Genomic DNA, 25246 nt, shown 5'->3' on the forward strand with positions numbered 1-25246 from the left:
TCCTCGAGGTGCGCGGCGCTGGGCACAAGGCAGTAGGCGCTGACCCCGGTGTGTAGAGCATTGTCTGGCTCCAGCAGCTCGACTTCATCCACAGCCGCAGCCGCATCCACAACCGCAGCCGCAGCCGCAGCCGCTCCGCGATCTCACCGCCAACATGTCTCTTTCCAGCAAACTGACCTTGGACAAGGTGGACCTGAAGGGGAAAAGGGTCATCATGAGGTAATGATTCTCGGCGGCTCTTGCTCCGGGGAGCCTCCTCTTCTGGCTCCCCCGCGCCCTTCCGGGGCCCCCAGAGGTCCCCCTAACTCAGGAGCGAGCCCGCGGGCGAGTCAGGGTGTGGGCATCCCTGGTGTTTGAGTCCTAAGTTCGCTGGACTCATCCTGTCCTTGGGTCTCCCTATGCAGCCTCCTTGGGGTCGGCATCCTTCGCTCTGTGGGGCGTTGGCTGCACCCTGAGGGCCATTTGGGACCTCTGCTCCTGGGAGAACCCTCAGAAGGTCATCTCCGTCCTGCCCCTGCCCCCAAGCGGGACACACGTGGCTCCATGTATTACATAAAGAATCCCTCCCCCCCCTCCAGCCTCTTCCCTCACCCCCTCCCCCGGGAGAAAAAGAGGCACCTTTTTTTTTTCAGCTGCTGTATCGAAATTGAGGATGCATGAAGAAGAGAGTGCCTCAGAGCTCTTCAAATTAAGACGTATGGAAGTGGGGGTGGGGGGTGCGGGGTGCTACCCGGGAATGTTCCACTAAGCTTGTGTAACAAGCCTTCTGTCTTGCTGGGCTGGGCTGCGGGCGGGCTGGTGCATTTGCGTGAGGAGGATTAGGAAACACGAGGTAATTTTTAGGTAAGCCTTCATCCCGGAACCCCTGGGTCCCCGAACCCCTGGGTCTGCTCTCTTTCCTCCATCGGAATCTTTGCATAATCGTTTTAGAGTGGGGTAGATCTTAAAGGTCATCCAGCCTAACCCCTTCAATTGAATAAGCTTCCGGCTCAGAGACGAGAAGGGAAACTTGCCCAATGTCCCGAAGCTAGCAAATGGTAGCCTGGGAATGGACCCAGGGTCTCTGCCTCCAGATGCAGCACTCTTTTCAGAGTTGTTTTACCTTGTTTCTGTTGACATTCCTGTGCCCCATTTACTCTGTTGCCAAGCATTTCTTCTCTCCTGGAACTGCTCACAAAGTGTTTTACATAAATTTGCTTCTCGAAACAATCTCCTGTGGTAGGAAGACAAGTATTACTGTTCCCACTTTGCATAAGAAAAAAGGAGCTTCGAAGGGTGAGGTGATTTTTTTTTTTAATCCTTGTGTCTTGGTAGCTGGACTTGAAATCTTCGGAATAGCCCCCCCCTCCCCCCCCCCTTCAGGGTTTTGGGTAGAAAAAAGGAATGGGAATGATGGCTTGGCTTAGAAGAGAGCTTCAGTTAAGTTTAGAGGACCGGGCTCTGCCACTTACTACCTATGTGACCTTGGGTAGGTAACATCTCTGAGCCTCAGTTTCTTCCTTCCTAAAATGAGAGGGTGGAGTAGAATAACTTCTTAGACCCTTTCTACCCCCATCCCCCCCCCCCCAAATCTGGGTTCATAAGAGCAAACTGCAACCAGACATTGAGTTGTGGAACAGTTTGATTTCTCATGGTCTAAAAGAGTCCATATACGCATATTGCATTGCAGTGCATCATCTTTCCCTTTGTGGGAGATGCTTGATTGACAGATTAGTATGTGATTATTGGTTGTTCAGGCTCTCTCCTAGTTTGGGCAAATCTTCTGATCTGGATATTAACAGACATCAAGCAGTAGAAAGCCCCCTTCAACCTGCTGTTCCTTCAGCATTGCAGGACATTTATTTGGAAGCAAAGAGAATGAACTGGGACAGATTTTAATCCTGGCTGAGACCCGAGGAGGTCATTTAGCTTAACTCCCTGTTTCTAGTTTAGCTCTGGCTAAGTTGGGCCACACATGACCTCTCTGGTGTTGCCGTTCCCCATCAGAATCATCCAGCAGCCTAGAACCTCTTGAGAAACATTTTCTGATGTCCACCTTTCTCTGACTTAGTTGGAGACATGCAGTCAGTCTGTTGGCTGCTTTGCTTTTATATAAGGGCCCCTCCTAGATAATGGAGCATAAGTGCTTGTGTAGTATACTAGAGACTTCTGCCAGAGACACAGAAAGGTAGAGGGTCACATACAATCATTTTGGAGGCTTTTCTTCTGTCCTTTGTCCTTCTCACCCCATCTCTAGGCTCAAGGGTTCTCAAGGTCACTTCCACTTTCTTGTGGTTCATGCATCAGCCAGGTGGGGTAGGATGGGGACATGGGGGTGGCTGGCCTCTTATCTGCAGCGCCAGGCAGTTGTTCTTTAGCCCCTAGATATATGATAATGGAACTTTGATTGCTAGAACTAACCAGATTGGAGTTGAGGAGAGTGGAACCTGTTTATCTTTCCCCCTGGGCCTGATATAATAAACATCTAACTCCAAAGGGCTCAAAGTATCTCCTAATTTAGGCCAGGGCATGAGGGGAATTGGCCAGTCCCCAACAGAAAGTGACCTGTCCAAGGTCACTCTGTTAGTTGGTGGCAGAGACTGGTCTATATCCCTGGTCTCCTGATTGTTGGATCCTTGGGCAGGTTGAAGCAGCAGGACCTTGCCTCTATTCACCAAAGGTTGTGGTCAAGAACATTGTATTTACTTGGCTGCTGAGGAGGTCTGGAAGTTTCGTTTTCTTCCAATTTGTGTAGGTCTTTTGAATAATGAATCACACTTGGGATTGTGGGACAGGGCCCACTTTTTCAGTAGGCTCATTCAGCCATGTGCTTGCTGCCAGCACAATTCCCTTTTGCTTTTCTGCTCCTATGGTGGTTGCTGGCAGCAGCCCAGGGCCCCGATCTCCTGACTGCCTGGTTTTCCTCTCCAGCAAAGAGAACTGAAGTTTGCCCACTTTTCTGGTCCCCTGACTTAAATCTGAATAATATTTGGGATATGTAGCTTGACCATTTGTACTGCAAATTTGGTTAATAAAGTGCAGCCAGTTAGTGACTCAGTGGCCATGTCACTACAGCACCCTTCAGTCTTCCCAACCCTCTGAGTAAACTTTCTACTGCCACTTTTATGCAATGTCATTTCCTTTCCCCTCACAACTCTTTACCGCCTTGTAAGCACCTCTCTTTCTTCATTTTCTTTGCTTTTTTTTCCCCTCTGGCATGCTGTAACCTGACAGACTATCTGTAGGATGCATTCTGGATGAAAGTGGAAGCCGGAATGGAAGCTGCAGAGAAAGAAACTGAGACTACAAGGGAGAAAAAAGGATTTTCATCCTTTTCTCATCTGGCAGCACATTTGTTAATTTTCTGAGTCTGCTGTGTGTGTTCCAGTGAGAGGATTTATTGCTTGGGTGGGGTAATAGAGGTGGGAATCAGACAATTAGGCAAGTTGAACTGCAGCCGAGCTTAGAGATCTTTTAATGAAACTTCATTTTATAGACGTGGAAGGTTGTGACTTGTTAGTAGTAAAGAACAGAACCTGTTTCCTCCCTCCCAGGCCTTCACCTGTACCACATTGCTAGAGAACTCAGATTATGAACTTCAGGCCTCTCTGGATGAAAGGCAAACCCAATTTTGTTTGGGGGGAGGGGGAGAGATGTGATTTAAAGTGAGGTGAAACCTGCCTGTGGCAGTCCAGAGGGGAAGGTGGAGGAAGAGCCAGAGCCAAGATGAAAACTAGGCCTGCTCTGCTACTTAGACCTAGGAATCTTCTAGAAGCAGGTTTGAGTGATTGACCTAGGGCTTTGGTCCCCATCAAGAGACCTAGCTTATGTTCCCCCTTTTGAATTTCTGGCTGGCATGTGGCAGTATTAGTCACCTGATTTCATGAATCTACTTGCCTTTCAACCCACATGTCCCTGCCTCAACACAGTAAAAGGAAAACTGGACAGCATGTCATAGGTCTTTTAAAGAGACAATGATTAATACTAGTCTGCTGCTTGGGTATTATAGGTGAACTCTGACCCCTGACCAGTTAGGAGAAACATTTGTATATTTACAGGAGTGTCTGCAAGGGTGAGAATGAAAGCAGAACTGACTTGTTTTTAACTGGTAGAAAGAGAATATTATTTGGATCAGGGCTTGATGCAGCTCAGGGAAGCACCAGTCTTTAATGGCCAACCCTAGAAAATCGGGACTCGATTTATTGTTGACGTGCTAGATTGAAGAAAGTGATGGAGAGACTTTGAATAATGCAGGTTAAACTTAAAAGTGCGTCTTGTTCATATTCAGGCTGTAAATATCAGCACACCCCTGATTTGGAGCTGTCTTATTTTAAAAAATAAGTTTTATTTATATCTTTTACTTTTTACATCACAACCATCACTGGTTATGGCCCCTTCACCTAAAGAATATCATTCCTCCCCCCCTCCAAAAAAAAATGAAAAGAAAAAATCTGTTAAGCCAGATCAACTAGTGGCAACAGCTTCAGTTGATAGCACATGCCATATTTAGCCCCTGTAGTGTCCTCCACCTCTATGGAAAGGAGAAAAATAGATTTCCTCATGTGTTCTCAGGGCCAGGGTCCGTCATTAATGTCATTTAGAATTTTGAATTATTTTGATGTTATTTTCATTTGCATTATTATAATCATACATGTCACTCTCCTGAGCCTGCTTACCTTACTCTGTGAAATTCATCCAAGTCTTCCCCTGTTTCTCTGAATGACTCAAATTCATCATTTCCAAAGGTGCAATAAAAGACTCCATTATATTCATATAACATAATTTATGTAGCCATTCCTTGATCAGTGAGTACCCATTTTGTTTCCAGTTTTTCTTTGGTTTTGCTACCCCAAAAAACTTGCTGTTACTACTGGAGTAGTTGGTCCAAGGGTACAAGCAGCTGAGAGTCTTAAAAAATAATTCTAAAATGTTTTCCAGAATTATTGAATAGCTCCGCTAACAGCGTATTAGTGTGTTGACCTGCTGACCTGTCTCTGCCCACCCCGTCTTGAGTCATCTTAAAGTAATAACTCTGCCTAGCAACCATTTTTCCTAGCTTGTCCCATTAAAAACAGGTATTTTTTCTCTTATATTCCCTTCCCTTCCAAAATCTCTATCCCCTGAATCTGAAAACACTGTGGGTAAAACAAGTCTCTGTAAGCCTTGCTATCCAACTAGATAGGGTTGCCTTACATTAATATAGTGCTTTACAGTTTTAAAATCACTTCATTTTACAGGAGAAGAGACAAAAGGTTAGAGAAGTGAAGCCATCCCCCCCAAAACGTGAAGCTGATGCTAGAGAAGGGTTGAGATTTCAGGTGTTTGGGCCAGATGACATGGAATAAAGAGGCTTCTCTAGTCGTTTGGCATAGCTTGAGAAGATTGGGAGGAGGGAATAAGGGGAATCAGGTGGAAGGGATTTTGAGAAAACAGGAAAGGTAAGGCTATGACGTTGATGAGGGAAGGGCCGTTATAGGAGTTTGGAGCTGGAAGAGTGTCAGAATCCACTACATGAACTTCTTGCCTGACACTGTGGCCCTCTAGTGTACCAGAAAGTAATTCACATCTCTCTCCTTTCCTCTATAGAATTCTTTATTGGAGGAGGAGAGGGAAGCATTAGCTCTCTTTCTAATGCCTTGCCCTTAGTGTTTTCACCATGGGCCTTCTGCATACTTTGTGGGAAAATGAATCATTAAAATAGACTACTCTTCATCCTCTTTGAAATGTGAACTTAAAGCTGGCAAGGTGCCTTGTCTGTGATATTTAAAAGGAGTTACTTGAGATATGATCAGATTACCTGGGACCACCTGCTGCAATACAGATCGCTTTCCTCAGCAGGCTATAGTTTGAAAAAGAAAGTTTCCTAAGTCAAGCCATTTGATTTTTCCTGCTCTGTTCATTTTGATTTTAGGTTTTTCATTGAGTTTTCTTTTCTGACTGAGTTTTCTTCCAAATTTCTTGAGTTTTATCTCTCATTTGAACCACTCTGGAATTTCTGGCTGCCATTTAGTATATACTTGAATCCAGAATTCCTCCTTCCCCGATGTAGTTCTGCATTTCTTAGGCTTCAAGAAAAGACTCTGTACTCCTTTCCACCACTACTCCCTTCCCTTGAATTTGTGACAAATTCTTAATATGATTTCCTTTGACACTAGTCATTTTTTCATATCCTCCTCCCCCACTAGTGAAAAGAGTTAGGCAAAACCAATTCTTAGTTAGGGTTGAGTTACCTGAATAGATTTTTAAAAGAGCAGCCATTTCTGGGTTCTTAAATGGACTGAGACAGGAGACCTGTGTCAGAGCCTCACCTGAGACACTTTGGGTGACCACTGAATGTCTCTTAGCCTCAGCGTCTTCTGTAAAATTAAGATCAGAGCACTCTCCTCATGGGGTGCTTAAGAGAAATGGAGATGGTAGTGTGACGTGCTTTGTAACCTTTAAAGCCCTATGGAAATATGAACCATCACTATCACAGTAGCGGACCCCAAGTTCTGGTAGGGCCTAGTAAGCCAGGGAAGGGCTTGGTGCCTGATAACCAGCCGAGCTTCAGACGTCCTGACTGGGTGAATCTTTAGGCTGTGGGAATTCTCAAGGATCATCTGCTAAGTTCAAGAAGCGTTCCAGTTTGCATCACTGGAGGGAGGACCCAAGGAAACAGCATATGCTTGTAGAGAAAGCTTCACCGTACCACATTGCTGTTTTTAGGCAGATAGAAACCCGAGAAACTGCATGGTATAGTGGATAGAGATCTTGACTCAGAGTCAGGAAGGCCTGCTTCAGATACTTAACAGCTGTGTGACTCTGGCCAAGTCACTTAATAGCTCTGTGTCTCAGTTTCCTCTAAAGCCCTCTTCAACTCTGGCTCTATTCTGTAAAATAGGCTGAGGTCCCAAAGAGTCCTAAGAAATCTATAGGTCATCTCATTTTAACCTTACAACAAGACTCAGTCATTATTGTTACTAAAAAGAATTCACAGTTCTTTAAAATTGGCTAAGGAGGCCTGGTCTAGTGGGTAGAGGGGCAAGCACCAGGAAAGTGTTGTGTTTTTTGGGTTGGTGCATGTGACCGTTAACAATCACTTCTTATCTTACTTAAGTAAAGTAGGTTTGCCAGTATCTCCCCTTGAGGTGCAAGGGCCAGCCTGGGGTCTTGCTTTTGCTGTGACTGGAGAGGGATAATTTGTGAACATTGTACCATTCTCCCTTCATTTCAGGATCCCAGGGCTTCTCAGTGGTTGGAAGAATCCAGAGGGGAGTGACATTCTTTTAGTCTGGCTCTTTATTTCCCTGCTGAATTCTTGACCTTTCATTTTCATTGATCATACCTATAAAGACTCGGAGAGAGCAGCAAACTTCACCCCTGTGAACTGATTTTATAGCTGGTCACCTTCATAATGATACTATAACCATGCACTGATGTGTATTGCTTAGGCAGAGATGCTTCAAGTTTTCTTATCCTTGGAAGTCTGGCAACTTAGGAATTAAGATGGCTTTGGTACTTTCAGTTGATATAAATGCTTCTCTGAAGGGCCCTGACCCACCTGTAGTTCGTGGTGCCTGACCTTTCAACTTTTTCTCTTTGCAGGGTGGATTTTAATGTTCCCATGAAGAACAAAGAGATAACTAACAACCAGAGGTAAGATCTCTACAAAGTCTCCCTGCAGAGGTCCATTAGGGTTGTGAGGGAGTGTGAAAGGCAGGGCTTCTTCAGCCTTTTTGTCGCATGGACCCCTGTGGCAATCTGGTGAGTCTGCCAGTCTCTTAGAATAATGGGAATCATTAGATTGTAAGCTCCTACCTTTTCTTATCCCCAGTACACAGCACAGTGCCTGGCACTTTGTATGTGCTTAACAGATGTTTAATGGTTTTCGATGCATGAAATCAAATGTATAGAATTACAAAGGAAACAGGAGGTTAGTAGCCCAATCAATGGATGGAATCAGTAAGATTCATCTTCCTGAGTTCAAATCTGGCTGTGATACCCTGGGCAAGTAACAGCCTGTTTGCCTCAGTTTCTCATCTGTAAAATGAACTAGAGAAGGAAATGGCAAACCATTCCAGTATCTCTGCCAAGAAAACCCTAGATGGATCATGAAGGGTCAGATACGACTGAAATGACTGAACAGCAACAAATTTTTTTCCCTATCCATGTTCATGATTCCATTGCTGGCATCCCCCCCCCCCCAGTCTATCCACAGACCCCAGGTTCAGAGCATCTGTTGTAAAAAATCATGTGATTTCCCAAAAATAGCATTATGGAGTCTTTTCGGAGAGCTGTTTTTCCATCCAATTGCTCCCCATTTGCTTTATGGTATCATGATTTGGATATATGACAGTCTGAGATGGAAAAAAAATAACCAAAACAGTTCCAGGTTGGGGGAGGCACTTTTCTGCCCCTTTGTTTTTATGAAGGTGCCTCTTCTCTTCTGTACCTCCCCACTGGGACAATTTTAACTGTTTAGAATGATGAATACTTACAATGTCTTGCTTTCTGGCCATCATTGTCTCACAATAGTATTTAAAAAGTACATAGTAGGAAAATTGTTATGTATTCTAGCATTTGCTCTACCTGAATCAGTCAGTATACTTAGATCAGACTTTTTTCCCCTAGATGGCCCAAGGAAAAATCACCGATTTATGACCATTTTGTTGTTTTAAAAAATTGACCAAATTTTGTTGCAAAGCAAGAATAATTTGTGCTCCTGAATCCAAGATTCAGACATAAATGTAGATGATCCTGCATTTGGCACTTTGAGGCTGGAAAGAGACTTTGATGTTGCAGAATATGGTCTTGAGGCTTTTGGTGCAGGGATGGCTGTACCGAGGTGATGAGGCCTTTTCCTTATCCAGCCTCCCTTTTTTTTTTTGTCTTTGGATTCCTCCATCTTCTGGAGTACTCGAAAGAAGTCTGTTTCTGGAAATAACTCCAGATTCTGAAAAAAAAAAAAACGACTATGTGAAAGGCTAAAAAAAATCTGTCTTTGTCCGGGTAGTCCTCCCATTTTCACAAGTCCGTGAAATTTATAAAAATGAAAATCAGAACAAAATGGTTATAGCAAGTGACCCTGATAAGACCAAGTTGCACTTGACAGAAGTTTTATTTATAGAATCATGGCCTATCAGTGGGTTCAGGAGGATCCAGCTGTACTTGAGCAGGAATCCTCTACAAGTGGGCGTCCGTGCCTTTGCTTGAAACAACCAAAGATAATGCTCCATTCTATTTTAGAGCTGTTCTGTTGGGAACTTTTCCCTATTATTGAGCTGAAATTTGCCTCTGTGGCTTTCCCCTATTGCTGTTGGTTTAGGTTTGGCCAAACTTAAAACCGATTCCTATCTCTCTTCTAGATAGCAACCCTTCTTTTTTCTTGGCTTAACTTCCCTAGTTTCTTTTCTTTTTCTTTTTCTTTTTGCTTTTTGGAGGGCAGTTGGGGTTAAGTGACTTGCCTAGGGTCACATGGCTAGTTTTTTGTGTTAAGTGTCTGAGGCCGAATTTGAACTCAGGTCCTCCTGTCTCCAGGGCTGGTGCTCTATTCACCTCACCACCTAGCAGCCCCTTACCCTCCCTAGTTTCTTAAGCTCTCATGCAGCTTCCTCCATCTGTCTCTGCATCTACAAATCTAATTTTAAGTGTCTAAAAAATAAGTTCTGTAGGTCACTTTGATTATTGTGTAAATAAACCAGGTTCTGAATATGCCAAATGAGCTAACATTATGTATATCAATTTATACATAGTTACTAAAGAAAGTAACAGACACAAAAAGTGGCATTATTTTAATTTTTTTGATATTTCTGGTTTGTACTTATTTTTAACATTAAAAGGTGTCTTACAAGGGGAAAAAAGTCTCTACCCTTCCCTATCACCCTGAATCTATCCCTTTCAGGTATTTTCTATCTGTCACATGGGCACATGATGGAAAAGTCTGCTGGTAATCAGAGGATCAGGATAAAATGTAACTTGTTATTCTAGAAGAGCATGAAACATGGAGGGACTTGAGAAGGGAAAGGTCCTTATTAACTCGTAGGAGAGATCTCTTTGTAGGAATGACCTGTCTTTTTTGGTTTACAGAATCAAGGCTGCTCTTCCTAGCATCAATTACTGCTTGGATAATGGAGCCAAGTCTGTTGTTCTGATGAGCCACTTAGGCCGACCTGATGGCATCCCCATGCCTGACAAATACTCCTTGGAGCCCGTGGCTGCGGAACTCAAATCCTTGCTGGGCAAGTAAGTGTTGGAGTCTGGGTGCTGGGTGGTCTCCTGGCTGGGCTATGTTGGTAGGCATGTTTGTCACCAGTTTCCTAGCTTGCAGTCCACTCAGGTCTCTGCATCCTTTTCTTAACTCCCAGAGATGTTCTGTTCCTGAAGGATTGTGTGGGCCCAGAAGTGGAGCAAGCCTGTGCTAACCCACCTAACGGGTCTATCATTTTGCTGGAGAATCTTCGCTTCCACGTAGAAGAAGAAGGAAAAGGCAAAGATGCTTCTGGGAACAAGGTAAATCCTTAGGTTTGGACCTTGAAAGTTGTATCTGATAGTGGAAAGTGAAGGGATGGGTATATACAGAGTGGTAGGGGCTCATGTGGCTTTAAAAACAGATAAATATATCTAAACCATTCAGGTCCACACATTGTTAGTAAAGGTACTCTTTTTGTTTTGTTTTTGGGAGGCAGTCTGAGGTTAAGTGACTTGCCCAGGGGCACATAGCTAGTACATGTCTGAGGCCAGATTTGAATCCAGCTCCTCCCAGTGCCAGTGCACCATGTAACTGCCCCAAGGTGCTCCCTTTAGAAAGCACCTTGTAACACACCATGCTTTAAGCCTAATCCAGAGCATTATTGTCCTTGTTGCTGTGAATCACTCTGGAAGGGTAGTGGGAGTTGGGGCATGATTCCTGATGTTATAATGCTTACTCTGATGTGGGGTGTCCGACGGGAGAGCAAGTGCAGGGTCTTATTGGGTAAGTGACTAGGCCAGACCTGCAGCAGAGCTGAGCAACATTTCCACACAGTTCAGGGTTGGAGAATTCTTCTGGCAGGGCTCTAAAACAAGAGGCTGGGGTGTAATGGGGAAGGTGTTTTGTATTGTCCTTTGGAAAGAGAAGAAACTCAGAGGGCTTGACATTTGGAAAAGGAAATGAAACCTAGTGTAGTTGGGAATGTTATTATTAAAAAATAATTGAGGTGGAGAGTTGAGTCCCCCAGTCCTGGTATATCCATCTCTGGGGCACAGAGGAGGCAGGTGAATGATGTGATCTTGGCCAGATTACCTAGGATTTCTAGAGCTCTTCTCTCAAAGAGCCCAAAGCACCTTTCTACCCAAGTTCATTTTCCTTCTCAGTCTCTCTGAAGTAAGCAGAAGTGGCTATTTCCTCCAATTTACAGAAAGAAAACCTTGAGTCTCTTGAGGTAGAGGAGTTCGACTGGTGGAAGGTTTGTTGCTACTGGAACAATAGTTGGTGCTCCTGATTCTTTGTGTACCAGATTATTACACAGATTGGAACAATATGATCAGAAAGCCAGGCTTTGGCACTTAGGGCAGCGGTTAGAGCTAATTTCCTTGGGATCATTTTCTACTTACCTGATGGCTAGAAGGAGGAGCCAGAAGTAATCTTAAATCTTAAAAGCAGTTTCTGCTTTTAAGGTCTTGGAACAAGCAGAAAGAAGTTCCAGGCTAAGTGTCTTGGTCTCATTTTGCACAGCTGACATTTTCCTAAGGTCAACAGGGAGTGCCTGCTATTAAGCAGTTTCTTTTCTTAGCACCAGTAGCCCTGCTCCTGCCCTTGCCTATCTTTGGCTTCATCTTGCTACAGTAGTAGTAGAAGGCTGACCTACAGTGCTGTGCCCTTTCCCCACTGAAACCCAAGACACTCAACTTCAGAGTTTGAAAGTTGCAGAAAGCAAGTTGCAACCCCAAAGAGGATCTTGGGGCATTGCTTTTGGGGGAATCTACAAGTTGGCTCTCTAGTTATGTAGCATACTAGGGCTTTTCACCTCTCATTTAGATTCTCCCATTCCAAAAGCAAAGTAAAAGTTCGTCTAGAAGAAGGCTTTGAGGTGGTCATACCTTCTCTTTAGAGCTGAGGATGCTCGCAAAACTTGGGGAGATGTCCAGAACCAGGTTAAGATGTAATGGGGAGATGGTTAACAAAATAAATCCAAATGCAGCACAAAATAGATAATGTTAATTTGTGGTTTTCTAAGTCAGTATGCAACTGCAGCAATCAGACGTCTATTTTAGTTTGGCACCACTGTTTTGGGGCACCTTTCTCCTAAAATGTTTGTGCTCCATTTATTTGAACAGTCCCAAGTGGGCAGGGATCCCCATGCCTTTTTCTTAGGAGAATTTAATTAAGGTCATATCGTAAAGGAGATGAGAATACTTGTCTTGGAACCAGAAGGCCTGGATTCATTTCCCAGCTCCCAGGCTTAGTGTCTGTTTGAACACTGTTAACCAAAAAATGGTGATAGTACTTGCCCCTTAGAGCTACCTGTCACAGACGGTGGTTATGAAGAAGGATTTTTGACCCTAAATCTTCTTACTGTTCTATATTGTAAGTATTTCTGCCTTCAAAACATCTCTCTTAGAATTCCCCCTTCTCTTCATTCCCCAACTCAAATTTGGGCCCTCTCTCATCACACCTTACTTGGATCTCCAATCTTATCTTCTACTCAACTGCCAAGGTGATCTTTCTAAGCTCCATCATCAAATAGAAGTTCTTGTTTGGCATTTAAAGTTCTTCAGAACCTTCAGAACCTCCCCGCCTTGGCCCCCACACACATTCACCTACTTGCAGTTTCTCCAACATGGCACTTTATCTCCCATCTCCGTGCTTTTGCTTTGACTCTTTCCCCTCCCTGGAATGCTCTCTTTCCTCATTTGCCTTTTAGTTTTCTTGATTTCCCTCAAGACTCATGTCAAATCCTGCCTTCTCCAGGACACCCAGCTTCTAATTCCTTTCCCTCACCTTAGTGTGTTCCATCTACTCTGTATCTATCTTGTACCTGCCTAGTTGTTTGCTTCTTGCCTCCTCCATTAGAAGATAAGCTCCTTTTTTGGTAAATTTTTAAATTTTAAACTTAAATACAAAATGGGAAAAGAAAAAAAAATTGCCATGTACACAGCAGACCATAAGAGAGGATACAATATAAAATATATTATAAATGTAAATTTATAAATGTTAATAAAAATCATTATATAAAACAATAAATTTCCATTTCAAGAAAACCTATATAATAAATACTACACATTATTTTCATAACTCCCCAACTTTTTTTTGCTTCCTTGTTTTTTTTTTGTTCTCTGCTGTGTACTTTTATTTTATTCCCCTCCCCCTAAAGATGGCTACAGTTAAATGTAGATATATATACATATACATAGATATCTATAAATATATACACTCATACACATATATGTAAGGCCATACTATACATATTTCCTCCTATCATCTGTTTCTCTGAAGATGGGTAGCATCTACCTTCATAAGTCTTAAGTCTTTCCATGTTTTTTCTAAATCAACCAGTTCCTACACTGCAGCAGTATTCCAACCCATTCACATCCATTCTGAGAGATTGTGAAATTTTGTTCCCAGTTTTCTGCATTCCTTCTGTTCTTGGCTACATAGGTTTTATTTATACAAGAAAATTTTAATTTTAAAATAATCAAAATTATCCTTTTTATAGTTCAACAAATGCTCTCACCTTATAATATAGTTTAAGGTCTGATACTGCTGAATCTCCTTCCTTTACATCTTTTTTCCCTGGTTTCTTTGAAGTTCCTGACCTTTTGTTCTTACAAATGAACTTTGTTATTATTTTTTCTAACTCAGTAAAATAATTTTTTGGTAATTTAATTGGGATGACATTGAATAAATAGATTAAGTAAAATTGTCATTTAAAAATTATATTGGCTTTACCTACTCACAATAAATATTCAGTTATTTAGATTTGAGTTTATTTGTACAAAAAATGTTTTAAGTTTATGTTCATATAGTTCCTGTGTCTATTTTGGCAGGTATTTTATACTGTCTAGATATTTTAAATGGTCTAAAACAGTATTGAATAATATTGCTGACACAGAGTGTAGTTTATATCTATTTTTCACTTTTGATTTAAATCTCTTTTAACTTTAACTTTGTCTGAGATCATGATTACTAACCTTGCTTTTTTTACATACTGAATTCTACTCTTGTCCTTTATTTTATCTTTGTCGTGTATCTCATTTTTATGGTTCCTGAAAGCAGCATATTGTTGAATTCACATTTTTAATCTATTATCCACTTCCATTTTATGGGTAAATTCATCCCGTTCACATTTTAAGCTACAATTACTTGGTTGTGTATTTTCCCCCACCTATTTTTTCCTCAATATCCTTCTCATTTCATTTACCCTATCTCTCCTCACTTCTCTGCTGTACTTCTACCCAGTACCTTGCCATCCTATTCCTTAACCTACCCACCTGTTCAAGAGTCCCTCCTTTATCCTCTCCCCCCATCCTATCCCCTTGCTGTCTTCTTTATGAATTTAGAAGACTTTTCTTACCCTTCTAGATATATATCTCCCCTCTACTAGCTTCTTCTGTATCAATTTTTCCTTTTATGCCTCATTTGTATGAGATAATTGCTCATTTTTCTTCCTACAGTTTTTTTTTAGAATTTGTCCCATCATACTGTTTAGCCCAAGCCTTTCTTTCAAACTACCTAAACAATGACAATCATAAGAAAGCTGCTAATATTTTCACATATGCAAAGTAAACAATTTGACCTTATTGAGTTCCTTATAATTGATCTTTTAACATTTACCCTTATATTTCTTCTGCATGTTACATGTCAGATTTCTCCTTAAGTTCTGGAATTTTTGTCACAAAAACCTGAAAGTCTTTGAGTTTGTCAAGGGACCTTTTTTTTTCATTCAGGGTTATACTTAATTTTGCTGGGTAAGTTGCCCTTGGTCCTAACCCAACCTCTTTTGCTCTATGGAATGTAGTATTCTAAGACATCCAGTCCTTCAACATGGTATCTGCTAGGTTTTGTGTAATCCTTATTGTAGCCCCATGATATTTAAATTGTTTTTTTCTAGTTGCTTCCAATATTTTCTCCTTATTTGGCTATAATATTCCTGTAAGTTTTCCTCCTGGGATCTCTTTCAGGCGGTGATTGGTGATTTTTTTTTTTCTATTTCTATGTTGCCTTCTTGTTCTAGAATTTAAGGGCAATTTTCATTGATAATTTCTTGTAATATTGTATTAAGATTCTTTTTTAAAAAATTTATTTTAGACTCAAGGGCCAGAACACAGATACAGAGTAAAGTAACAAAAATATATCATAAACTTGAATATTGGGACTTGAATCCAAAGAAAGAAAAAAAAAAACCAGTATGTCATGTGCTTAGCAGAACATAAGAAAGGATTCAAAACGTGTAACAATGAATTTTCATTTCAAGAAAACCTGTATGATAGATAATACTCATTGTGTTGAGAGCTGTCCATCTTTTCTTTCCTTCCTTGTAAATTTTCTTTTGTTCTCTGCTGCGTATTTTTTTACTTTTTCCCCCTCCCCCCAGAAGGTTACAGATGTTTCTCTATAGCTATAGATATATACATACATAATAGACATAAACTTTCCTAAACATATTCTACTCCTGATCTTTGTTTTTGTGCATATCTCTTTTGTTTTCTGTCCCTCTTGCCTCCTCTACTTCACTTCTATCCACTACCTTGCCCCTCCTATTACTTGCCTACCCCCGTCCAAGGATCCCTCCCCTATCCTCCCATTCCCATAAATCTAAACACCCTTCTCTACCCAATTTTATCTGTTCTCTCACCCTCCCCTCCAAAGATCCCTTCCTTGTCCTCTCCTCTCTCCTTGTGACCCTACTGTTTTATTTCTTCTGAATTTCGAAGACTCTTAAATTCTTCTAAATATATTTTTATTGTTCCCTCTTAAGGACTCAAGGGCCAGAACACAAATACAGAATAGAGAAAAGAAACAAAAACATCATAAACTTAAATAGTGGGACTTAAATCCAAAGAAAGAAAAAAAAAGCATGTTGGGGCACATGGCAGAGCATAAGAGGATTCAAAATATGTAAAAATAAATTTTCATTTCAAGAAAGTCTGTATGATAAATTATACTCGTGTTGAGAGCTGTTCATCTTTGCTTCCTTTGTTTTCTTTTGTTCTTTGCTGTGTACTTTTTATTTTGTTCTTTTTTCCCCTCCCCCTCTTAATATTGTATTAAGATTCTTTTTTTTTAATCATAATTTTCAGGTAGTTCGACTATTCTATATTCTCCTCAGTCTTTTCTCCTGATCAGTTGTTTTGCTGATGAGATGTGTCACTTACTCTTCCATTTTTTCATTTCTTTGATTTTGTTTTATTATTTCCTGGTGTCTTAGATCGTCATTAACTTCCCCTTGCCCAGTTCTAGTTTTCAAGGAATTATTTTCTTCCTTAAGGTTTGATTGTGTAGTTCCAGTTGGTTGACTTTTTTTTTTTGAGGGGGAAAGGCAAGGTAAATGGAGTTAAGTGATTTGCTCAAGGTTACACAGCTAGTAAATGTCAAGTGTCTGAGGCCAGATTTGGACTCAGGTCCTCCTGACTTCAGGGCCGGTGCTCTATTCACTGTGCCACCTAGCAGCCCCAGTCCTAGTTTTTATTTCTTTGTTTTGAGTCTCTGTTCTTGGCCCATGGACAGCCATAACCAACTCTGTCATCTGTAGCTGCAGTCAGCAAAACCATCCTTGTTGTCTTCTGCTTTGTCTCAGCCGCAGTTCTGGGAGGGATTCTGTACCAGGCAGGAAGCACCTCAATACATAGTGGTTTCTGTGAGACAAACAATGAAATCATGACTTTTGCAAAGGCAGATATATTCAAATGAGAATGGAAGCCAGAAAACCTAGCACCTGATCCAAGGGGACAGTTGGCTCACTCAGGTCCACCCCCTCAGAGGCTGAGCTCTTAAGAGTCCACACACAAGTCCTTTGGATGGGTGAGGAAATTGAAGCCCTCAGAGACGAAGTGACTTTTCCCAGGATGCACAGCTAGTGACAGTTTGAACTGACTCCAAGCCTTGTGCTCTTTCCATCATCCCATAGAGATTAAGAACATTAGGGGGAGGAGAAGAAAGAGAACATGTGATCATGTTGGTAATTAAAAAAAATTATACCCACCTCTCCTAGGTCCTTAAAATTGTATAAGATTACCTGTGCTCTGTTCTTTTCTCTTTCTAAGAAACATTTAATAATGGTAGGAAAATTTTTTTTTCAGTTGCTTTCTGATGTTCCTTGTGTTTCTTTTCTCAGATCAAAGCGGAGCCAGCCAAAATGGAAGCCTTCCAAGCATCCCTTTCCAAGCTGGGGGACGTCTATGTCAATGATGCTTTTGGTACTGCTCACCGTGCCCACAGGTACCCAGTTCCTTCCATTGGTAGTGTTGTCTTCAAGATGGGAGGGAGAAAAGTTGAGATCCATGGTATTTAGAGCCAGGAGATATGGATAAAGCCATCCGTGGTTCACATTTGGCTTTCCTGAACCAAAAAGGACGATGAAAGCTCAACATTGATGGAGTTATCTGACAAGAGAATGCTAGTCCTGAAGAGAAAGCTAGTTCTCCCCCACATGAAGTAGCAGGAGTTCAAAGCTTATGCTTTTTGAAATAAGTTGAGAAATCACCCCCAGCTCTGTCATCAGCTAGCTAATTATTTATTGCACTTGAGTGTCTAAGTCATCACAGAGAGAGCTTTGGCCTGCTTGTTGTAATATTGTATCCTTTAGAACAGCATAGGTTGGGTAACTTAGATGGACTGTTTCCTGTGGTTGGCCTTCCTTCTTGGACCTTTGATTTGTCCTCTACCACCTAGGAGAGCAATTCAGTTAAAAAAAATTAGGGTTAGTGCAGAGCTCTGCTTGGTTCTAAGGGAGAGAAAAACCTTGTCCTTGCCTGCCTGGTAGGGAGAGGGAGATACAAACACCAATGATAGTCTGGCCTCTTATTTATTTCTTTTTGCTTTTTGGAGGGCAATTGGGGTTAAGTGACTTGCCCAAGGTCACATGGCTAGTTTTTGTGTTAAGTGTCTGAGGCCGGATTTGAACTTAGGTCCTCCTGACTCTAGGGCCAGTGCTCTATTTACTGCACCACCTAGCTGCCTCAGGCCTCTTATTTATTATATTGTCGGATGTTATATGTTATTACACATAAAACAAAGGGCTGAATTCTGTGAGGACGTTATTTGAGAGGAATTCTGAGAGAACATTATTAATGAGAGATCAGGGGGTACTTCCTGGAAGAGGCAACCTTCAGAGGCTGGGTGAGAAGGCAGTTGGTAAAAAGAGGGAAAAGAGAACGTTGCAGGCATAGAGAGATCGTTGTAAGCAAAGGCACATCTGGGAACAGAAAATTGTCCAGACTGAATGGAGTGTCAGGTTCGTGGAGGAGAGTGATTGGAAGTGGGGCTAGACATAGGGGACAGTGCCAGATTGTAGAGGGCCCTGAATGTCAGATAGAAGAGTTCTAACGTTTAGCCAGTAAGCCACTGAGAGCTGGTCCAGAGAGTTTTGAGCATAAGAGTGATTGGAGGACTGGATCATAGGATTTAGACCTGGAAGGAACTTAGAGATCATCCTGGTATACCTACCCTTGTCTTCCATTTAATAAATAAGCAAACTGAGGCTCACAGTTTATACTCTCACAGCTTATACTTAGAGGAGCTGGCATTTGACTCCAGATGATAATGACACGCCCAGATAGCTATAACACATAGTAGTGCCTGTCAAAGAGTAAAGAGGGGGAAGGGAACAAGTGTCTGAGGAGTGCCTGCTGTGTTCCAGGCACAGTGCCTCTGAGCTATTTGCAAACATCTACTGGTGGGCTGGGAGGTATGGTATGCACACATATGTCCTTTCCACTTTGGGTAAAAATCCCCTGCTGTATCCAAACCACATCTCTTGGTTAACATAGGGAGTTAAACCCTAGAAAACAGATAGTTTAGAAGTTTCTAAGTCTTTGTGATGTCCAGCAAGATATGCATGAAGATTTTTGTTTCACTCTTTTTAGGTAATGATGAGAATGTGTCCTCACTTCTGTGCCAAATCCTTGCTCACATCTAAGTTAATGTCACAATTTTTAGGTTTAGGCCTCACGTGGGGTCCCTGGTTCTTCGCACTTTGGTTTGTTATGTAGGAAACGTGACTGAAGTGAACCTGTACTCTTACTGGTCCCTCTGGGCGTTCACCAGGAGTCCGAGACTCAAAGCGTGCTTCCCTCTTATTTTATGGGATGAAAGCTCCAACCGTACAGTATCCCAGAAGGGCTTCCTGCCAGGCCTGGGATTGTCTGAAACCTCAATGCCATTTCTTTGTCCTTTCTCTCCTAGTTCCATGGTGGGAGTGAATCTGCCCCAGAAGGCATGTGGTTTCCTCATGAAAAAGGAGCTGACTTATTTTGCCAAAGCCCTGGAGAGCCCTGAGAGGCCCTTTCTGGCCATCTTGGGCGGGTAAGAGCTGCTTTCCAAGTTCGTGCAGTAGACTGAAAGTTAGGGGAAGGGCCTTTTGTTTTCTCTTCGACTTTGAAAACTTGAGCCTTTCACCTACAAATGTTTTTTTTTTTTTTATTAAGCAATCAGGGTTAAGTAACTTGCTCAAGGTTACATGGCCAGTTATTTCTGGGTGTGGTGCTGAGTGTCTGAGCCCGGGATTCAATCTCCAGGTCATCCCAACACTGGAGCCGGTGCTCTTACTCGCTGAGCCACCTGGCTGCCCCCACCTACAAATGTTTTAAGAAAAAAATGTCCCTCTTAAACTCTAGTTTCTCATCCCCTTGACCATACCCTGGTAAAGAAGGCAGATGGGCAAGCAGAAAAGACCTCTGAGTCCTTGGGTTAAAATTGGAAATCTCAGATCTTGTGCCTGGTGGAAAGAGCTGGAAAATGTATTTTTACATGTATAGTCCCTGGACTTTGTCAAATGGTTCCTTTTCCCTGCTTGGCTCTTAGTTAACACTTTATCCTAAAAGTGACCACCTAGAAGAAGCTTCCTCTGGTCAAGTTTCACTGAGCAGGTAACAGCCCCACCCTTGGCAAAGCCATTTGTGTGCCAGCTCCAAGACTCTTGGCTGGGAGTCCACAACCTTTCTGGGCATGGTTAGAGTCCATGGGACAGAAAACATGCAGCATTTCCCAGTGTAAACTGACCCTGGGAATGTGGAGCAGTTTCCCATAAATCAGAAGCTCCACTCAACAGGTGCCAAGCACCCTAGATACAGAGTTTCAGGATCCTGGAGGTTTCTAGTGGGGATGGATTTATTATCTTTCTCATTCTTGTCTCCCCAAAAAGTAAGTAGTGAATGAATATCCTGGAAGTTCCACCTGGAAGCTTTTCTCAAGTTGAGATTGACTTTTAAAATACCTAGGCCTTCACCTTCCTTTCCCTTTGGGGAGGAGACCACCTAACGGTGCCTAGTAGGTTCTTGGAAACTGAAAGATGTAGAAACAAAGTCAGCACCAGAGTTTGTTTTGCTTTGGTTTCAAGTCGGCTAATCAATGAGCATTTAATTAAATGCCTGCTGTTTGCCCTGTGCTAAGCACTGGGGATACAAAAAAGATGAAAGATAGTCCATGCCATTGAGGTACTCACTAAAGCATCACAGTCCAGCTTCTTTCTGTCCTGCTAAATTGTCTCCCTTTCTCATTCTTTTTAAAACAAAAATTGTCTCTCTGGTAAAGTATTTTGTGGTGAATTCTCTGCCAAACAAAATATAATATGGGCTCTGCTGGTGAAAATTTCCCAAGCCTCCTGGGAGACTTCTTCAAACTCTGAATCAGATTGTGGTATTGATCTTTTTAAGAGGTATAGCTTCCAGCTCTGAGTTCAAGAAAAGCATTGGCTGACTGGAACATTAATATAATACAGGACATACATGACCTGCAAGGAAATCCCTGTCTGTGATTTGAATCTCTTTGCTTAGATTAGACTTGTTTGGGGTTATGTCTTTTACCACCTTTTAATTTTGTAAGGAAAATATTTCTCCCCCCAAATTTCATAGGGCTAGAAAGTGCCCATCTCCATTGCCCTCTTTCCTTTCTCTTTCCTCCTCCACTGCATTTCTGTGTGCTCTGACATACAAACAGCTCTCGAAGATAGGAAGAGGACGAGTGATAGTTTTCTTTGTTTGGGCTTCTAAAAGAAAAGGTCTTCCCAGCCCTTCCTTGTTGTACTGATGGAGGGAGAAAATAATTTGTCCTCTGGAGTGGGATTTAGCTAAGTGGGGAAGTTTACATGAAGAAAGTGAGTTCTGTTCTCAGTGATATTTGGAAAGAAATGCTGGACTTCTCAAGTTTGCCTCTGTTCTCTGGCTTTTTTTTTTTTTAAAGCAATTGGCGTTAAGTAACTTGCTCAAGATTACACAGCCAGGTGTTGCTGGGTGGGTGCTAAGTGTCTGAGCCCGGATTCGATCCCCAGGTTATCCCGACACTGGGGCCGGTGCTCTTACTTGCTGTGCTACCTGGCTGCCCCTGTTCTTTGGCTTTTTGCCCTTATCCCGGAAGGGCAGTGTATTTGCCTCCAGTGTCCAGCAGAGCATTAAATACTCCAAAATCAGTGAATAGCACAAAGTACGCAAGCTGAAGGTTATAAATTGGAGCTGAGAAACAGCAGCCAGGTCATACTCCTAGCCCAGTACCCCCAGAGTAGCTAGCTGGAGGCCTGGCCACAAAGCCTAGAGCCGATTCAAGCCATGAGTTCATTTTACCCCAGAGGAGAAGATGTCCATGGTCTGTCTACACTCTCCAGAGGGGATTTTTGAGGGGAGGGGTGACTGGGCAGCTGACTGCCTCTTCATGGGACATCCAGAGTGTGTCCGTTGTGATGTTCTAACTTCACTGAGTCGATGGGGACTGCTTCATTTGGATGCTGCTGCTTTGGTTTTTTCTCTAGAGCTAAAGTTGCCGACAAAATCCAGTTGATCAACAACATGCTAGACAAAGTCAATGAGATGATCATTGGTGGTGGGATGGGTTTTACCTTTCTCAAAGTGCTCAACAATATGGAGGTATGAAACCAATGGAGTTGGCTGGGGGGGGTTTTGGTTTTGTCTTTTTGGAGGGGGGAAGGCAAGGCAATTGGGGATAAGTGATTTTCCCAAGGTCACACAACTAGTAAGTGTGCCAAATGTCTGAAACCAGATTTGATCTCGGGTCTTCCTGACCCCAGTGCCGGTGCTCTATTCACTCCACCACCTAGCTGCACACATGGCTGTTTATGCATGTTTAAAAGGAAAAAAAAGCCCCAAACTCCCAATCTGAGCCTGAATCACCCTTGACATCCTCCAAACTTTGATTTATCCCCGTGAACATCCCCCTCTTGCTTGCTCCTTTCCTTTCTTGCTGCATTGTGCGTTAGCTCCCATTTGTCCCATGGGGCACTGTCCCTGTGTAGATGTCCTTAGCAAATAGCCCCTCGTTACTTTTGTCCTGCTCCCCAGATCGGAACTTCTCTCTTTGATGAAGAGGGGGCCAAGATTGTCAAAGACCTGATGGTCAAGGCTGAGAAGAATGGCGTCAAGATCACATTGCCTGTTGACTTCGTCACAGCTGACAAGTTTGATGAGAATGCCAAGACTGGCCAAGCCACATTGGCCTCTGGCATCCCTGCTGGATGGATGGTGAGACCCCTTGGTAGATGGCACTAAGAGGCAAGAGTGGAATTTGTTTATTTAGCCTTTATTTACTGAGTGTTCCGCTGTGTGGTAGGGCTCCCCTTGAGAGAAAGTGCCAGTACTGAAACAGCCAAAAAGGGTGAGAAAGGGTGGCACTGAGCCAGCTGAAGAACTGGGGCCACCAACTCCTGATTTTGGTCCCAGTGTTGCCGCAAGGTCATATCTGCAAACAGTTTAAAATTATATATAAAATTAGCCTGCCTGGTCTTTCTTTATGAGATAAACTACAAATAAATGAGTGCAATCAGTATTCTTTTTCTGCCAGCCTGGTATCACTTTCTGCACAAGGTAAGGAAGTAGCCGCTTTTGGGTCTGCCTTTCAGTCCTTTAGAAGCCCTGGCTCCTGGCTCCTTTGGATCCAAGTGCGTTTCCTTCATGGCTCAGCTTTCATCTCTCCCTCTTAGGGTTTGGACTGTGGCCCCGAGAGCAGCAAGAAGTACGCAGAAGCTGTGGCCCGTGCCAAACAGATTGTGTGGAATGGACCTGTTGGAGTATTTGAGTGGGAAGCCTTTGCTCGGGGAACCAAAGAGCTAATGAACAATGTGGTGGATGCCACCAAGAGGGGCTGCATCACCATCATAGGTAAAGGGACCCTCCCCAAATCCTAGCCATGTAAGCTGATGCACCAGCTCCTTAGGCCAAACCCAAGGGAGCTATGCTGAACCTCGTCAGGGCACTTAGCTCTATCTGGGTAAATCACAAAAGCCACATGAGTGTCTGGAGCTCAGATGCCCTCGTGTGAACCAAGGAAGGATTCTTTAGTTTCCTTCTGAGTATGAAGAGCACATTGCCTCATCCTCAATGCTCAGCTAATGCCCAGCTTTCTTTCTCTTCTTCCCCTTGCCCATCACTTGTCAGGTGGTGGGGATACTGCCACTTGCTGTGCCAAATGGAACACTGAGGACAAAGTCAGCCATGTGAGCACTGGGGGTGGTGCCAGTCTAGAGCTGCTGGAGGGTAAGTCGTCTGCGGTGCTTGCTTCTGCCATCTGGGCTGGACTGGGGAGGGGAGCTAATGAGCACAATGCAGGAGGAGGCAGTTTGGTTTGGATGTGAGGAGGTAGGTAGTCTGTAATTTATTCCTGTCAGCTGGTTAGTGGAAAGTTCATGTACTTCCATGTCTGGCATCATCTATCCGATATCTTTATTTTAAAATCCATTTCAACAATATTTGAATGCCTAATATGGTAATTTGGGGCTAGACTCTCAGTAGTCTTATCTGATGCTGTTAGGTTTGTCCTGACAGAAAGCCCTAATTCCTCAGTGCTCTGCTGGACAGAATGTTCTACTCCCCTGAACTTGCCTTCTCTGTTCAGGGGTCCTTGAGCTGTTCTCTTCCATGAGGCTGATAGTTTAAGAGGGGCTGAGATGTTATCTACCTCCCGAGACATCTGCTGTAGGGATTTATGTGCAGATGTGCCTGGAAGCAGAGGCCTATGTAAGCTGACCTTTCTTATAACCCTCAGTCCGGGAAATGGAAAGAGCTGGGATCATTTTACACTGACCTGAGGCCCTGTTAGGAGCACTCTGGCAGGGATTTAATGAGACCAAGATAATGAGCAGTAGATGTTCCCTTTAGGTAATTTAGTAGGAATTTTGTTCACACTGCTGGCTCGGTTTGGCTGAGAGGTGATTGATTTTCAAGACTTTGTTTAGAGGTGGACTGTAGTGTCTAGAGGAAAAGCCAGAATCTTCTGGAGCTGGACTAAAGGTGGAATTTTCCAACCCTTTCCAGTGCTTTGTTCCTTTTACCACATTTGTTATGTAGCGTTTCCCTCCCTGCTTTCCCCCCACCGCACACAGAAATGGGACTTGGATGATCTTGCTTCCAAGGATTTTGGAAAACAGTGCAGTCTTTGTAGGAAAGCTGTCGCTGTACCATAATCCAGTTGAATAATGGGGAATCTTGGAGGTGAAACAGTTGGCCACTGTCACAGTGCACAGACTAAAGATCATTTCCAGGGAAAGCTGAGGAGGGCAGGGCTGTTTGGGAGCCTAGAGTAACGCTCCCGTGTGCTTGTTCCCCCAACCAGGCAAAGTCCTCCCTGGCGTGGCTGCCCTGAGCAATGTCTAATGGATGCCACTTTGCTGCCTGCTGGTTCCTGTGCACAGCCCTTCCGACGTGATTCTGCAGTGCTTCCTGTCCCTTTCCTTGGCATTAGGCAAGTTTCTCCCTCAAGATTCAACCAGTGGCCAGAAGATGGGGCAATGAGAGCCCCAGAAGCAGTTCAACTCACCTTTGTGGTTCCTGGGTGTGCCTCTTGTCAGATCTCACTTGAACTTCTTTAGCTTGTCTAAACCATTGTTGTGATCTGTAGAGTATATATATACACACACACACATATATATATATATACACATATATTTATATTTTGCCTTTAGAAAGAAAAATCAAAGCTAAAGCCGCTGTTAGCCATACTCTTGAAATAGTTTGTTCTGTTCAGCTTTGTTAGCAGCCGTTTTTGTCATTACCCACACACAGTATGGAAACAAGAAGAAACTCCAGTTTGGGGTGGGGGGAAAGGTTACCTGTTAAATAAACATTTCATAAAAGTGCCAGCTCAATTAAA

General features: G+C 42.9%; 1 protein-coding gene across 1 annotated transcript; it reads left to right on the plus strand.

Annotated features, from left to right (window-relative positions):
* On the plus strand, positions 1 to 25246 carry PGK1 (phosphoglycerate kinase 1). Its single transcript, XM_069062504.1, has 11 exons — positions 1 to 219; positions 7564 to 7614; positions 10045 to 10200; positions 10323 to 10467; positions 17271 to 17374; positions 19340 to 19459; positions 21897 to 22011; positions 22444 to 22623; positions 23082 to 23259; positions 23536 to 23634; positions 24710 to 25246. The coding sequence occupies exons 1-11, from the start codon at positions 155 to 157 to the stop codon at positions 24748 to 24750; spliced, it is 1254 nt and encodes a 417-aa protein (XP_068918605.1). The 5' UTR covers positions 1 to 154; the 3' UTR covers positions 24751 to 25246.

The sequence above is a fragment of the Petaurus breviceps genome, unplaced genomic scaffold (genome assembly GCF_028583685.1).
Source record: "Petaurus breviceps papuanus isolate PSGF00001 unplaced genomic scaffold, PetGlider_PUasm1.0 90459, whole genome shotgun sequence".
NCBI lineage: Eukaryota > Metazoa > Chordata > Mammalia > Diprotodontia > Petauridae > Petaurus > Petaurus breviceps.